We start from the raw sequence: 14,927 nt of genomic DNA on the forward strand, positions 1-14,927 counted from the left end.
AAGGTTCTGGGTTTCTTCCCACAAGCTTCCCCCAGAGGCTTGCTGGAATTCTGAACATAACTTCATGGAATGAAACATCCAACTGAGATTTATGTGGATCCCTTCTCAGATGGGAATACAGGCAATGAAGCAGTAGATGCTCTGGCAATGCAGGCTCTGAAAATGGTAGATATGGTGTGAAGCATATGAAAAAAATTGTTACTCTGGTAGCAACGTCACTGGGTGACAGGAAGCTGTCTGTATTACCCAATAGTGTCCATATTGAAAAAGGGATTGAAAGAAACAAATTTAAGAAAATATCTAATATAAAAATCTTGCTTGGTGACCGAACAAGATTTATTTGAAACTTACCTAAGTTGTTCTAAATTGTGAGGAATACACCATAGAAAGATGATGTTTAATAAGCAATGTTTTCTATCAGGTTTTAAAAGTAAATAAAAGTAGCATCTTACAATTTGCATTGAAAAGGAGGAGGTAAGTATTTTGTAGAGATAGCTACAGGAGACGAACTTAGTAAATTTGTTCTGTTTTGCATTTTTGACTGGGGAAAATAGTTGATTCTGGCCCACTCTGCTGGTTAGCGGCGGTACTGCGCTACAAAGCGAGAACAAGCAGGAAGCAGACCGCCGGTCACTAGGGGCAGCACTGCACCATTATCTTCAATAGCAAGACATTTCCGGACTCAGTTTCAGGCCAAAAACAAGCTCGGTTGTTTTTAATGAGTCACTTTTGAAATAGTTTCAAGAAGCGTCACGACTCGACAGTGTCTGAGTCCAGTTCTTGGAGGAACGACATGGCGACTACCATCAGCACCCAGCGGGGACAGGTAACGGACTGCGTTAACTCCAGGACTGACTGACTGACAGACAGCTAGGTGCAACTTGTGTAATGATTTCCGTCTCTCACTGACTGACAGACAGCCAGCCGGGCTCCCAGCTCAGCCTCAGCCTCTGACAGACTCAATTTACTCGGATTTATCGTCTAATTGCCCGCTAGTTAGCTGTTGGTCAGCTAGCCTCTGTCCTGTCGGAGCTAGCTTCATCTTCTTGTTGAATGTTTTCCGCATCTTGGACAGCTTCTCATTTCTCTGCTCAGTTCCCTGTCAGATCTGAGCTGCTGCGGTCACATCATGACACACAGACACACCGACAAATGGTTTTCTTCTACCACGTTTAGGGATTCATCAAATCGCATCATGTCTGCTTTTTGTTTTTAACCTCAATGATGGATTAGCTTTCAGGCTGAGCCGCGCTCAGATTCCTTAATCACTGCGTTTCCTTGCTCACAACAGATTCAGACTAGTGGATGTGCTAAACATAAGTTAAAATCAGGATAAAATACATTAAAGAGCTGTTGACCATCAACCTTCCAGATGACTCAGGCATGGGCTTTCCTAGCCTGTGTGGTGCCCTGGGCTGGGCAAACAACATTTAGTTCAACTAAACATGACACATCATTTAAATTTCCATTTACCAACAGACATGCTGCAAATGTAATTTAGAATCTTGTTTGGAAAGCATGGAAGTGTGATGCAGTGCAAGTTTATGGAGTATTCAACTGAAGCAGATAATGAAGTCGGTGTGATCTCTTTTACAGCGTCGTAAGTGTAAGGAATATAATCAGTATGATATTGGTAAATGTCCATTATCGCCCAGGTAGTGACTATTTGTCGAAAGTTCAAAAATCAAAGAACTCAAGAATTAAAGGTGATCGAAACAAAAGGTAAATCCAACTCAAATAGTCACCTCATGCATTGTGGATTCTGGCTTACGCAGTCCAAAAAGTCAAAATGTAGTTCTTTGTTTGTTTTATTCCACTCTTCAGACAAAAAGTTACAGGCTTCACAGGATTCTGCTACTCCTGCTCTGACTCCGGCACCTGTTCTCTGACTGACTGACAGACTGATGACTGAGACTGAGACTGGTAGACCGACTCCATAGACTGGTAAAAAAAAACTTATGGCCACCCACATGCACAATAAGCTACCTAAAGCTCACCTATTTATACTGTGAAACACCCACATCCCAGCTGAAATTAACTAATTAAGTGAATTACTAACCAAAGAACTTACTCTAAATAAAAAATTAAACAAAATTATAATTATAAATCAACTAGAAAATAAGCAAATAAAAATGAACTAAATAATCTAAATTCTAAGATTTAACTGAAAATGGAGAAATGGCTCCTACAGTACGTAACAGCAGTATTAATATTGGCTATCAATATTGATTGAATTTTTATATCAGAGCATCCCTATGTAATAGGTTGTAAAATTGTTGTTGACAAGCAGCTTAATGCAGCAGAGTAATTGCAGCAGGCTAGGATAACTTTCCTAACATTGTGAAGTGACTAAGGGATTGTTATACTAGCTAACAACCAACACCAGAGGGTGTATTTGTAATGTGATTACCATTATATTATATTAAATTTATCACAAAACAACAGTGTTATTTATTGCACTAGGCGTGCACTGATTTTCTGGGCGATTGCCGATTACAGATCTTTATAAAACATAACCTGGTGATTTTGGCAGATTATAATTAATTTTTTTTTTATTGAAATGTTTTTAAATACAGCTGACTTTGCAACAGTGGGGTGGTGGACATGACCTTGTGGTGTCAGTCGGTCAGTCAAACCTCTCTCATGGGAGAGCAGAAAAGGACAGTGGTTGATTTTTAGACCTTTGCTGCTGTAAATAAGATTGGAGATGAGATTGGCTTAACATGTAAGTATCAGCTGATCACCAATCTCCCAAAATGCAGGAAATTGAATCCAATAAATCAACTGGGGCATAAATTGCAATAATTTTGGACAATTTATCATCCAGCAGAATTAGTTCTGGTGCCAGGCCTTCTTGTTAGTCGTGTTTGGTGCCGGCCTTGCCTCGTCCTCAGCAGTGTGTCGTGTCTCCAGGTGTATATTGGGGAGCTGCCGCAGGACTTCCTGCGTATCGCTCCCACCCAGCAGCAGCAGCAGGTCCAGCTGGACGCCCAGACGGCCCACCAGCTGCAATACGGAGGCTCGGTGAACACCGTGGGCCGCCTCAGCATCACTGTAGTCCAGGTAAGATGGACTGTTCAAGCGGCAACTTAGTGTATTTAGCTGGGTATGTTAATGTCTCTACAATTTGTTATTCTTCATGTAAATTGCATTTATTAGGCTGAACATATCAAAGTGTTTTGCGTTATGTCCTCATCATAGATTTGAACCCGTTTTTTCCCATCCATTGGACACACTTACTCCATTATACAGTTTTAAATTATTGAAGCCAGCTTGTATTTACTTCCTTACTAACGCTGCTATGTGTTTACCTGTGCAGGCCAAGCTGGCTAAAAACTACGGGATGACCCGGATGGATCCGTACTGCAGGGTCAGGCTGGGCTATGCGGTCTACGAGACTCCGACTGCTCATAACGGAGCAAAGAACCCACGCTGGAACAAAGTGATCCAGTGTACGGTACCACCAGGGGTCGACTCCTTCTACCTGGAGATCTTTGATGAGGTGAGGAGCTTTGGCCAGCAGGGGGCACAGCTGAGCATCCACCCCTGTAAGACAAACTAAAGTCCTATAGCTGTAATCTTTTTTCACAAATGTGGAGCTAGCAGCAGGAGAGAGCAGCACTCCTGCTTTGTGGAGTCCTGGATCATATGAATACTACTCTATTTTTTAAAATATCTACCTGAAGAAAATATTTTGTGTTGATTTTATTATAGCAATGCACTGATCCAATATTAATATCTGAATCTGTCCCAAAATTAAAAACAATTCTGGATCAGGTATTGGTGACATCATGCTTTATTTGGCATTATATTTAGAATGCCTAATTGGCCTTTCTGAACAATTTGAAAAAAGGTTTGTTGCAGTTTATATTTATTGTTTGACCAAGACAGTCAACAAAATGTTTTTATTAATTTTAGTTTCCTTATTATACATTATATATTTGCTGTTATATTGCTTATTTCACTGACTGAACAAATTAAAGTTATCTTGTTTTTACATGCTTGACCAAACCTGTGAATCTATCGGTGTATTTACGTGTGCTGTACTGGGGCAGCACATCAGTATATAAAAAAATGTTTGAAGTCAATTCAGCTGATTTTCTGTATCGTCTGATACTAAACCTCTGGTATCGAAACTGAAAAAAGTGGATCACTGCACAATAAATTAGATCCTTAATTTATTGATCTGGAGTCTAGACGGTCTAGGTCTGTGGTATATTGTTAATCATCTATACAATCCAAATATTAACCAAGAATTGATGAAAAATAACCAACAAAAAAACTAAACCTTAAAGTACAGAGATGAAACTGGAACTTGTAGGTGGACACTGCTGATGGGCTGAACTGTAGTTCAACCATCTGAACAAATAAATTCAGTTTAAATAAATAAAACAGTTCAAGTTTATGTTTTCAAAATTTATTTAATGTCTGTCTCTGAAAATATGAATAAATATTTGAAATGGGAGCTGTGTGTTCTAGTGAAAAGATCCTAAATTGGCTGAACTGGTCTGAGAAGATTGTGTGTGTGTGTGGGTGTGTGTGTGTGTGTGTGCAGAGAGCGTTCTCCATGGATGACAGGATCGCCTGGACACACGTCACCATTCCTGAGGGCCTGAGGGACGGGAACGTGGTGGACGAGTGGTTCAGCCTCAGTGGGAGGCAGGGAGACGACAAAGAGGGCATGATTAACCTGGTCATGTCATTTGCTGTGAGTGCAATCGCACACACACACACACACGCACACACACAGTCTAACAACTGACACACATTTTCTAATCCAACATGATGAAATAAAGATGTTAGTGTTACAGGTGAACCACGCTAACAGTTTTATTTCCAACTTCTCCAGGAATTAAAATAAAATCTAAACTAGATCAGCAGTAGTGACCGGTGTGTGTGTCTGTGCGTGTGTGTGTGTGTGTGTGTGTATGCGTGTATGTGTATTAGAGATGGAGGCATGTTTAGGTAACGCACTAACTGTTGTTTCTTATGACTTGAGATCAGATTTTAGGAAACTGTAATAGTCAGAAGTCTGAAGACTTGGTTGATATTCTGAATGATTTCCATGTCTGTTATAAATCTGACAGAAGATGAATAAAACATAAACCTGCTGTTCTACAGATTTACTCTAACAATACTATAGGTTAACTAACTAGAACTCCAGGAAACTTTGTGACAGTATTGATATTTCATGGTAAAGTTTTGATTTTAGATAGTTTTATGAATTGCTGTTGTTGCAGTTGCTGCTCCCATGGTTACAGTCAGAATGTTTCAGCTCAGATCTTTGGCCAAAACATATTTCTAGTCTATGAATGATTCTGTAAGATCTCAAGTAAACTGAGTCAACAGCATTGTCAGTATTATTGATGGGACTTAAATAGAACTTTTAGTTGAGGTAACTGCAGGTTCCCGGGTAGACCACCAGGCTTTACTCTGCCCCCCCCCTCACACACACACACACACACACACACACACACACACACACACACACACACTGTACTAAGAGTTGTTTAATGCCAGTAACAGTAAACACTATTTGTTACTGGGGGCTTCAGGGCCTTCTGGGGATCACAGTGGTGAATCTGCTGCGCAGCAGATTCAGGTTGTTGCTAGGTAAAAAAAAAAGAGTGACCCTTTCCTTTACGTGCATCTCCCAGAATGCCATGCGATTCTGGATCAGGAGTTCAGTAAAATTATTGAACATTCTATTGGACGTATTTTTTATTGATATTGATCATCACATTTCTATAGTGATAGATATTTTCTAGTCCCACACTCGGTGCTAACACGTTGAGGAAAGCCCAGCAGTGACGCGTCGCTCTAGATACTCCAGATGTTTGTATTTTGCTGCTGTGATAAAATCATAACTCCTTCCTCTGATGGTGCATAAACATAAACCCAATAGAAGCTGCTGCCTAAAGACCAGCCTTGCATTATTTCCACATAATGGAGCTTAGATTGAGTGAGAAAGCTAACAAGTTCACTACAATGAGTATCACAAGTATCCATAGCAACCGTCTGTTCTAATGGTGATTGTCTCTTTATTCCAGTCCCTACCAGCAGCAATGATGACGCAGCCTGTCGTTCTAATGCCCTCTGTCTATCAGGAAGGAGTAGGCTATGTGCCTATTGCAGGTAAGACACACACACGCACACACACACACACACAATGGCTGCTGCCTCACTGTTTGTTTGGTATCCTAAGGGGTGCCAGGAGTCTATAACCAGGGTGTGGTGCCCATGGCCGTACCAAGCAGCATGCCAGCTATGGGGGGCCAGGGCCCGGCGTGCAGTGAGGAGGATCTGCAGGCTCTTCAGGACATGTTTCCCAACCTGGACAAGGAGGTGGTCCGCACGGTGCTGGAGGCGCAGCAGGGCAACAAGGACGCCGCCATCAACTCCCTCCTGCAGATGACCGAGGAGCTGTAGCTGCAGCTGCAGCAGGGCGCAGCGGGCAGCAGACATTCCAACAGATACATGCATGATGCAGCAGGGAGGCCATGACCAGTCAGCTATCGCCCACAGAGAGACTACTGCAGCTTTCCACATGTACACACACTTCTCCCAAAGAACTTTAACCCTGAGATTGATCCACCGGCTGCTGGTCAGAGGTCCGTTTCCTCTCAGTTCAATTAGCCTAGAAGAGTTTGTGTAGATGCACACTCTGAGTTGCTGCATTGATGAAGCAGCCAGGTGTGTACAGGTTGGACTCGGCGGTGGAGTGTGTAGATGTTTGGTTTGAGTTGTTGAAGGTTTGCCGACTTCAGGGTTCGATTTGCACTGATCGAGTCAATCTGCTGGTTGTTTTGGCATTTTTAGCTGAATAGTGTTTGTGTCTCTGTGTTGTACAGCTCCTCCTTCACATTTAGCCATAAAATGTCAGCTATATGAAAAATCTATAAATTATATAGAAATCTATACAATACAAAATTTGGGGTAAATGATCCATCATAAGGAAATTATGAAATATTACACAACTGTCTATGTATCTTTAAAAACACTAAGAAAAGTATTTTAAAGTTATTTTGATATAAAATCTAAAAGTGTCTGTGCAGTGGCTTGTTAATGAACCGTAGTGTCTGAAATGCAGCGTGACGATGTTGCTTTGTTCCATGATTAGCTTGCCAATAAAGCTTCTGAGGCCAAAATACTTTGAAGTTTTTCTTTGTTCATTTGAAGTTGAAACAATCATTAGTTTTATCTTCATCAGTTTCATATAGAACTTAACACAGTTTGACAGGACTGACACACAAACACACACCACAGACACAAGGATACATGGATACCAGTACCCATGTAGCAGCACCTGTTAAACAATCTCCAGGATTTTAAAGTTGTAGTTCTAACTTTTTGAGATGAGATTTTGTAGGTAACAGAACATCTTCATTTTGTACAAGTAGAGATAAATTTTCCTTGCAGGATCAAAGTAAAACTTTTTACTTTTATAGCACATTTCAAGATAAAAATCACAAAGTACTTCAACGAAATAACAAATACACAAAACAAATTTAAGTAAAAACAGATCTAAATAATTTTTTGCTGACCTTTGAAAAAGCCACTGAGTTTACTGATCTGAATATTGGGAAACTAGTGTAAGTATAAGCAAGTCTCATAACTAGTTTAGTTTCAAAACTGGATTCCCAGTTTTGAAACTAAACTGACTAGATATGTAACATGGTTACTATCATATTTTCCGGACTATACCGCACCTCACTATAAGTACGTCAGGGTGAAGGAGCGACGCTCACTCCTCACTTACTCGTCAAAGGAAGATTGAAATAGATCTCAATGTGGCATGACCAGTGGCGGAGCCAGAGGGGGGGCCAGTGCCCCCCCTGTCATCTGATTGGCCCCCCCTGATGATTGACATGTAACGGCACCAGGTTATTCCTGTACATTATTTGGAATCATTCTAAGTCAACCTAATATCTAAAGAAGAAAAACAATAATAAATATATGAAAGAAAATGTATAAAACTTTATTTAAGTCCATGTGACATAAATAGATTTATATCAGGCGCGATACCAGCCTCCTTTATACTCGTAAAAACAAGCTGAAATTCTTCTCCTGGGTGTTTCAGTTGTTGCGCTGTGGTGCAACTCGATGGCTAAAGCACTTCATACCTGGTGGTGATGGTAAAACACCAATAAGTTATTTATTGATCCTCCGCAAAAAAGAGAAAAAAACCGAAGAGGGGCCGACAATGTTCGTAGTTTGGAGCAGAGGTGGCGCTGGAGTTTTTTCGTTGTCCGTCAAAGAAAAAAATAATTTTATTTCCAATTTGTAGTCATCAAACGAAACATTTATTATTTCTCTGCAAGAACGTTTTTGAAATCAGGTAACATTTCACGAAATGACGTGATTAGAAGACGGCAGAACTCTGATCGTTTCCTGATCCCTCAGCGGGAGAAAAACCAGCAGAAGCGGATCAGCTGCGCTAGACGCTCCAAAGTCTCTGGTCCGTTAAAGCGTCCAGATCAGAGATGATTCTCTGACAGATATTGTTCTTATAATGATTGATAATGAGCTCCACGATGTTCTCTGTGCGTAAAGTTGAAACTGTCTGCGCACCAAGTGGTCAGCTGATCACAGTCTGGACAGAAACCAGCGGACTGCTCTCTGTTCTTATCAAGATGAGGCTGAGGAGGAAATCTGACATATTAACTCAGTTAAGTTTTTACTGGTTTTGTTTTTAAAACACCATTAACGTAAGCAGTGTAACTATATATTGTATATTTGGCGTTTGTCATCTCGTGTGTGAGTAATTGGAGTTTAACGGTGGAGCATTTAAGCGCATTTATTGCCCAGCGCTCTGCGCTTGTTTCTGCCAAACGGATCTGCACTTTAATTTCTTTCCTCTCTCAACAGTCAGCTGTTATTCCTCTATTTAAACTACAATAAGTAGATCATAACATTCTCTTTAGGTTTTCTCTGTGTGCTCAAAACTCATTAAATGTAAACTCATTAGAAGCCCGAGCCACCATCAGGCAAATAATTCTGGTCCGACCAGAACTATTTTTACCTGTCAAATTACCTGTCAAAGCAGAGCTTCCTAACCAAGGTGTCCATAACTCTTCAACACGCTGTCAGCTCCCGGTCAGAAAGACGCATTTAGTTCAGTGTCCATGAGATGATATTCAGAAAGGATCTTTTATTTGATTGATTTTAGTTTCCTCTGCGATGAACTTTTAGCGTAAAGTCTATCATGTTTCCATGTGCGCCAGTCAAAGGTGCTAATTATAACATGTCAAATGACAGAGGGGCTTAAAAAATAACCAAATATTCAGTTTGGTTATTTTTTTTAATTATATACACTGCTCAAAAAAATAAAGGGAACAATAAAACAACACAATATAACTCCAAGTAAATCAAACTTCTGTGAAATCAAACTGTCCACTTAGGAAGCAACACTGATTGACAACGGGGACCCTTGTGGGGTCAATCAGTGTTGCTTCCTAAGTGGACAGTTTGATTTCACAGAAGTTTGATTTACTTGGAGTTATATTGTGTTGTGTATATATATATATATATATATATATATATATATATATATATATATATATATATATATATATATATATATATATACACACATATTAAATTTTGCCCCCTCAGAGGCAGTCCTGGCCCCCCCTTGGCCCCCCCAACTTTAAAGGTCTAGCTCCGCCACTGGACATGACCAGATCTCAAAGCAAAGATTAATGCCTGAAAGCCTTGGGATTAAAAATGAAATGTTTAAAAAGATCGACTGGCTGTGTAGTTTTTCCACACATTCCTAATATTGTGATATTTCAAATAGGTATCCACAGAAACTATAGCAAAATCTTAACTGTTTCTGTAATGTTACACTTTATTTCATAGCTCATTTACAGAAGACATGGCTACCGCAGATCTATGTGGCAGTGTCATTTCTTCCTTATTGTTAATATTTTTTCTCGTAATTTAACTAAACGTCTTTATTCTTTTCATCAAGTGACCGTAATTCTCAACCATATGAGACATCGCTGAAAAAATAATTGTCTTATATACTTTTCCATCAGAAACAGGTTAAATCTTCACTCGAACTGAGTTTCTGAAAGTGTCACCAGTTAATCCAGGTTTGTTCCTAAAGCGCGGGGTGTCGTTAGATGACGATCAATGACGGGCAGGAACGTCGGACTCTCCGCTGACGTCATAGGTTAGTGGTTAAAACGGCGCCTGCTCTGAACTCAGTGACCGCTGGTACGAGTTTAGTTAGCAGCGCCATCGTCTGTTTCACTTTTTGGACCAGTTTATTTTATTGTCTACAAAAATACACAATATAATTCACTTGTTGCCAACATTTTGGAGGTAATGTTGTTTAACAGGTTTGCCAGACAAACTTTAACTATGAGAATATTGTCAGATTACCAAATTGCACAGCTTTGCTTCTGCAGCCGAGTGAAGTCTTAAAGTGAAAACGAAATAATGTGGCTTCCATTAAAATGAGCAATGAATTAGTTTGCATGATATTATAACTGTTTATATTTATTAATATGTTTGCAGAGCATGTCAGTCAACATAAGACTGAAAAGACTTAAAATGATCGTCATGCTGGGTGGTAGTACAAATTCTGACTGTTTAGTACAGTCTCCTTTTGAAGTGGGATATATTTTAGTGACCTTTTAATGTATTCTTCAATATTCCTTCATACCATTATGTTTTGAAGAGCTCTTAGAGAAAGTAGAGACATTTTCATATTTGTTTATTTACGTTTGTCGCGTTTTGATCAGGAAACGACAAAGCCACCTAATTTTTTACAAACATCTGCGTTGAGGACCCTGTTTGACTGTCACTAGTTAATCTTAAGGCGGCTCGTTCTGTTTTTAAATTTTATTTCCCTTCGTCAAGAGCTTGCAAACTGTTTCCCAGTAGTTTGACTGATTAAAACTAAGTCTTGCTGCATTTCTTTTTTTTGCGTCTCTCTTTTTTGTTTGCTGCATTTCATTTGTGGTTGTATTCTTTTTTGTTTGCGTCTTTTTTTTTTACTGCATTTTATTTGCTTTTTGTTTGCGTCTATTTTTATGTTTTCTGCGTTTCATTTGTGCGCGTCTTTTTTTTTGTTTGCATGTTTTCTCTGTTGCTGCATATTTGCACTTGTCGGCCACTGTACCTAACAGGGAAGAGTATCGCAGCTAGAAAGATTGCACCTCAGTCAACAATCTATCGCATCATCAAGAAACTTCAAGGAGAGAGGTTCCATTGTTGCCAAAAAGCCTCCAGGGCGCCCAAGAAAGACCAGCAAGCGCCAGGACCGTCTCTTAAGTGTTTCAGCTGCGGGATCGGGCTACCAGCAGTGCAGAGCTTGCTCAGGAATGGCAGCAGGCAGGTGTGAGTGCATCTGCACGCACTGAGAGGCGGAGACTCTTGGAGCAAGGCCTGGTCTCAAGGAGGGCAGCAAAGAAGCCACTTCTCTCCAGGAAACCATCAGGGACAGACTGATATTCTGCAAAAGGTACAGGGAGTGGACTGCTGAGGACTGGGGTAAAGTCATTTTCTCTGATGAATCCCCTTTCTGATTGTTTGGGACATCTGGAAAACAGCTTGTTGGGAGAAGATGAGGTGAGCGCTACCACCAGTCTTGTCTCATGCCAACTGTAAAGCATCATCAAACCATTCATGGTTGCTTCTCAGCCAAGGGAGTCGGCTCTCTCACAGTCTGGCCTAAAAACACAGCCATGAATAAAGAATGGTACCAGAATGTCCTCCGAGAGCAACTTCTCCCAACCGTCCAAGAGCAGTTTGGTGATGAACAAAGCCTTTTCCAGCATGATGGAGCACCTTGCCATAAAGCAAAGGTGATAACTAACTGGCTCAGGGAACAAAACAGAGATTTTGGGTCCATGGCCTGGAAACTCCCCAGATCTTAATCCCATTGAAAACTTGTGGTCAATCATCAAGAGACGAGTGGACAAACAAAAGCCTAGGAATTCTGACAAAATGCAAGCATTGATTGTGCAAGAATGGACGGCTATCAGTCAGGATTTGGTCCAGAAGTTGATTGAGAGCATGCCAGGGAGAATTGCAGAGGTCCTGAAGAAGAGAGGTCAACACTGCAAATATTGACTTGCTGCATTAAGTCATTCTAACTGTCAATAAAAGATTTTGTTACAATTGCAATCATATTGTGAGTATTTCTGTATGTGATGAAAACATCTGACATACACACATGAAAACCAGAGGGCAGCAGATCATGTGAAAATTTCATATTTGTGTCATACTCAAAACTTTTGGCCATGACTGTATTTACAACCACTGTGATTATATGAACAGTGCATACAACAACAGCTTCTTCAATAAAACTATTTTAAAAATCTCTTTGTTTCATTATAACTGCATAAATCAGTGTGCTAAATTTCTGGTTCACACATTTTATTTAGATTGTTTAGCTACATCAGCCTGTAGTGATGCCCCACCCCCCCTGGAGGAGCCTGAGCTCCTCCAATCTTCACTGTGTTTTCATTCAGTAATGTTCCCCATGTGCCACAAAGGTTCTGCATACAAAACATTATTTTGCAGACATATTTTATTTCTTACCAGTGAGAAATACAGACATAGTTTAATTCTAACAGACTCTGAAGAAGAGCATATTGTGCTATAAAGTGTGAAAAAGTAGTTCCGTGGTTTGAATGAGGAGCAGGTCAGCGCCTCCTGCGGCGCTGGGCTCTGGTTGTGGCGCCCGCTGAGCATGTCTCCATCCTGCAGCGGCAGCTTTCCACCTGGCTGTAGCTGTGCTGCAGCGTGGAGCCGTCAGCACAGATCAGCTCCACCTGCTTCATGCTGGTTGTGGCTTCATGGCAACACTCACATTGGTGCGTCATGGAGTTTGTTGCAGGTGAGTACCTGCAGAAATTCACACAGACAATGACAGCGTCAGCCTCTAACCGCATGGTTTCTACCTGTTCTCTATTTAAAATGGCTCCTCTTCCCCCAAACTTGTTCTTTAGACTAAATTTAGCATTTGAATGTGAATAGATGTTTGTTTAGTAAAAACATTTTTCACAAATTTTGACATGATAGGGGTATAGAGTATTTCAGTTTGCTGACAAATGACAAATACATTTAGACATGCAAATAAAATGCAAACTCAACAGTTAAGTCTGGTTATCCAGGTTCTGCAAGATACAATGTAAAATCCTTCCATTCATAGAGTGGAGTCACAAACTAACTGCAGTTATTCTCATTTTACCTTAAGGTATTTACAAAACATTTCTCTGTTTTCATGCCTAACATCTTCTATGCATCAGTGTAAGATTAGGAACTCCAGAAATATTGCCAAACATTCTTACATAGATGAGCTCCTGCAGTGTCCCACACATGATGTAACATTGACCGGCGCAGCACTGACACAGTGGTTCACCTCAACTATGATCTGCTGACTCTCCACCTGGCAGACACTCTGGAGCCGACCTGGAACACACCACAGCTCGTCATACACCGTGTGTTGTGTGTTCTGTGTTGTGTGCCGTGTCTTCTGTGTTGTGTGCTGTGTGTTCTGTGTTGTGTGCCGTGTCTTCTGTGTTGTGTGCTGTGTGTTCTGTGTTGTGTGTCGTGTGTTGTGTGTTGTGTGCTGTGTGTTCTGTGTTGTGTGCCGTGTCTTCTGTGTTGTGTGCTGTGTGTTCTGTGTTGTGTGCTGTGTGTTCTGTGTTGTGTGTCGTGTGTTGTGTGTTGTGTGCTGTGTGTTCTGTGTTGTGTGCCGTGTCTTCTGTGTTGTGTGCTGTGTGTTCTGTGTTGTGTGTCGTGTGTTGTGTGTTGTGTGCTGTGTGTTCTGTGTTGTGTGCCGTGTCTTCTGTGTTGTGTGCTGTGTGTTCTGTGTTGTGTGCTGTGTGTTCTGTGTTGTGTGCTGTGTGTTCTGTGTTGTGTGCCGTGTGTTCTGTGTTGTGTGCTGTGTGTTCTGTGTTGTGTGTTCTGTGTTGTGTGCCGTGTGTTCTGTGTTGTGTGCTGTGTGTTCTGTGTTGTGTGTCGTGTGTTGTGTGTTGTGTGTCGTGTGTTGTGTGCTGTGTGTTCTGTGTTGTGTGCCGTGTGTTCTGTGTTGTGTGTTCTGTGTTGTGTGCTGTATGTTGTGTGTTCTGTGTTGTGTGCTGTATGTTGTGTGTTCTGTGTTGTGTGCTGTATGTTGTGTGTTCTGTGTTGTGTGCTGTATGTTGTGTGTTCTGTGTTGTGTGCTGTATGTTGTGTGTTCTGTGTTGTGTGCTGTATGCTGTGTGTTCTGTGTTGTGTGTTCTGTGTTGTGTGCTGTATGCTGTGTGTTCTGTGTTGTGTGTTCTGTGTTGCAGCTGTGCCTCCATGCAGGATGTGGAAACTTACAGGTTGTGCAGCAGCCAGAGGCATCGGTCGTCTCAGTTCCCTGCAGGACAACAAGGCGGGTTAGCAGAGGGCAGCAGAGCTTTATGGAAGCGGTGGGGAGTTTATGTCCATCTGGATCAGTTTAGCTAATTCACAGTCTCTTGAAAAAGCATTAACACTACTGCATAATACAGCAATCACTGTGCTTTGTGGTGATTCCATGATTCAGGTTTTAAGGGCTCAACAGTAAAAGAAGCTGAACATGAATGCATGCAAGACTTTTATTTTACACATTAAAATCCTTTCACTTCCACTTTACTATTCTGCAGCACACTGAGTTGATTAATGTTAAAATATTTGACCTTGGGATCTGACATTGTGGTGAGAACTGCAGTATTACCACAAAGTGATTGGAAGGTTCTGGAAGTTTAACTCCTCCAATGAGCTGGTCAGTTTGGGTCAGTTATGAAAGGTGTTGCTGGTTTATGATCTTCCTCAGTTTGCTAGAACATGCTGAGCCTACATTACCTACACAGGCTGACGGCCTCCATGTCACGCTGCGTTGAAGCAGTAATTCATGCCAGAGGAACAATCAAGTGCATAGAAATGTATAGACTTGGCAT

The 14,927-nt window shown here is 41.0% G+C and overlaps 2 protein-coding genes across 2 annotated transcripts in view; one reads left to right on the forward strand and one right to left on the reverse strand.

The window, feature by feature from the left end:
* Nucleotides 1-646: 646 nt before the first annotated feature.
* Nucleotides 647-7,150, forward strand: tollip (toll interacting protein). Its single transcript, XM_008404954.2, has 6 exons — nt 647-826; nt 2,914-3,063; nt 3,320-3,502; nt 4,556-4,708; nt 6,051-6,135; nt 6,206-7,150. The coding sequence occupies exons 1-6, from the start codon at nt 794-796 to the stop codon at nt 6,427-6,429; spliced, it is 828 nt and encodes a 275-aa protein (XP_008403176.1). The 5' UTR covers nt 647-793; the 3' UTR covers nt 6,430-7,150.
* A 5,376-nt stretch (nt 7,151-12,526) lies between these two features.
* Nucleotides 12,527-14,927, reverse strand: part of LOC103462314 (uncharacterized) — a 44,858-nt gene continuing 42,457 nt past the window's right edge. Inside the window, exons 44-46 of the mRNA XM_081604865.1 lie at nt 14,326-14,365; nt 13,308-13,428; nt 12,527-12,861 (exon numbers count right to left, since the gene is read on the reverse strand). Coding sequence (XP_081460991.1) covers nt 12,660-12,861; nt 13,308-13,428; nt 14,326-14,365 — 363 coding nt within the window. The 3' untranslated portion in view covers nt 12,527-12,659. The remainder of the gene's footprint in view (nt 12,862-13,307; nt 13,429-14,325; nt 14,366-14,927) is intronic.

The sequence above is a fragment of the Poecilia reticulata genome, chromosome 3 (genome assembly GCF_904066995.2).
Source record: "Poecilia reticulata chromosome 3, P_reticulata-male-v2, whole genome shotgun sequence".
Taxonomy (NCBI): Eukaryota; Metazoa; Chordata; class Actinopteri; order Cyprinodontiformes; family Poeciliidae; genus Poecilia; species Poecilia reticulata.

Bases quoted from the DNA above. Each gene is read 5' to 3' on its own strand.
- tollip (XM_008404954.2), top strand. From the start codon at position 794: ATGGCGACTACCATCAGCACCCAGCGGGGACAG. The intron at 827-2,913 runs GTAACGGACTGC...TCGTGTCTCCAG, and splicing joins TCAGCACCCAGCGGGGACAG to GTGTATATTGGGGAGCTGCC. The intron at 4,709-6,050 runs GTGAGTGCAATC...TCTTTATTCCAG, and splicing joins ACCTGGTCATGTCATTTGCT to TCCCTACCAGCAGCAATGAT.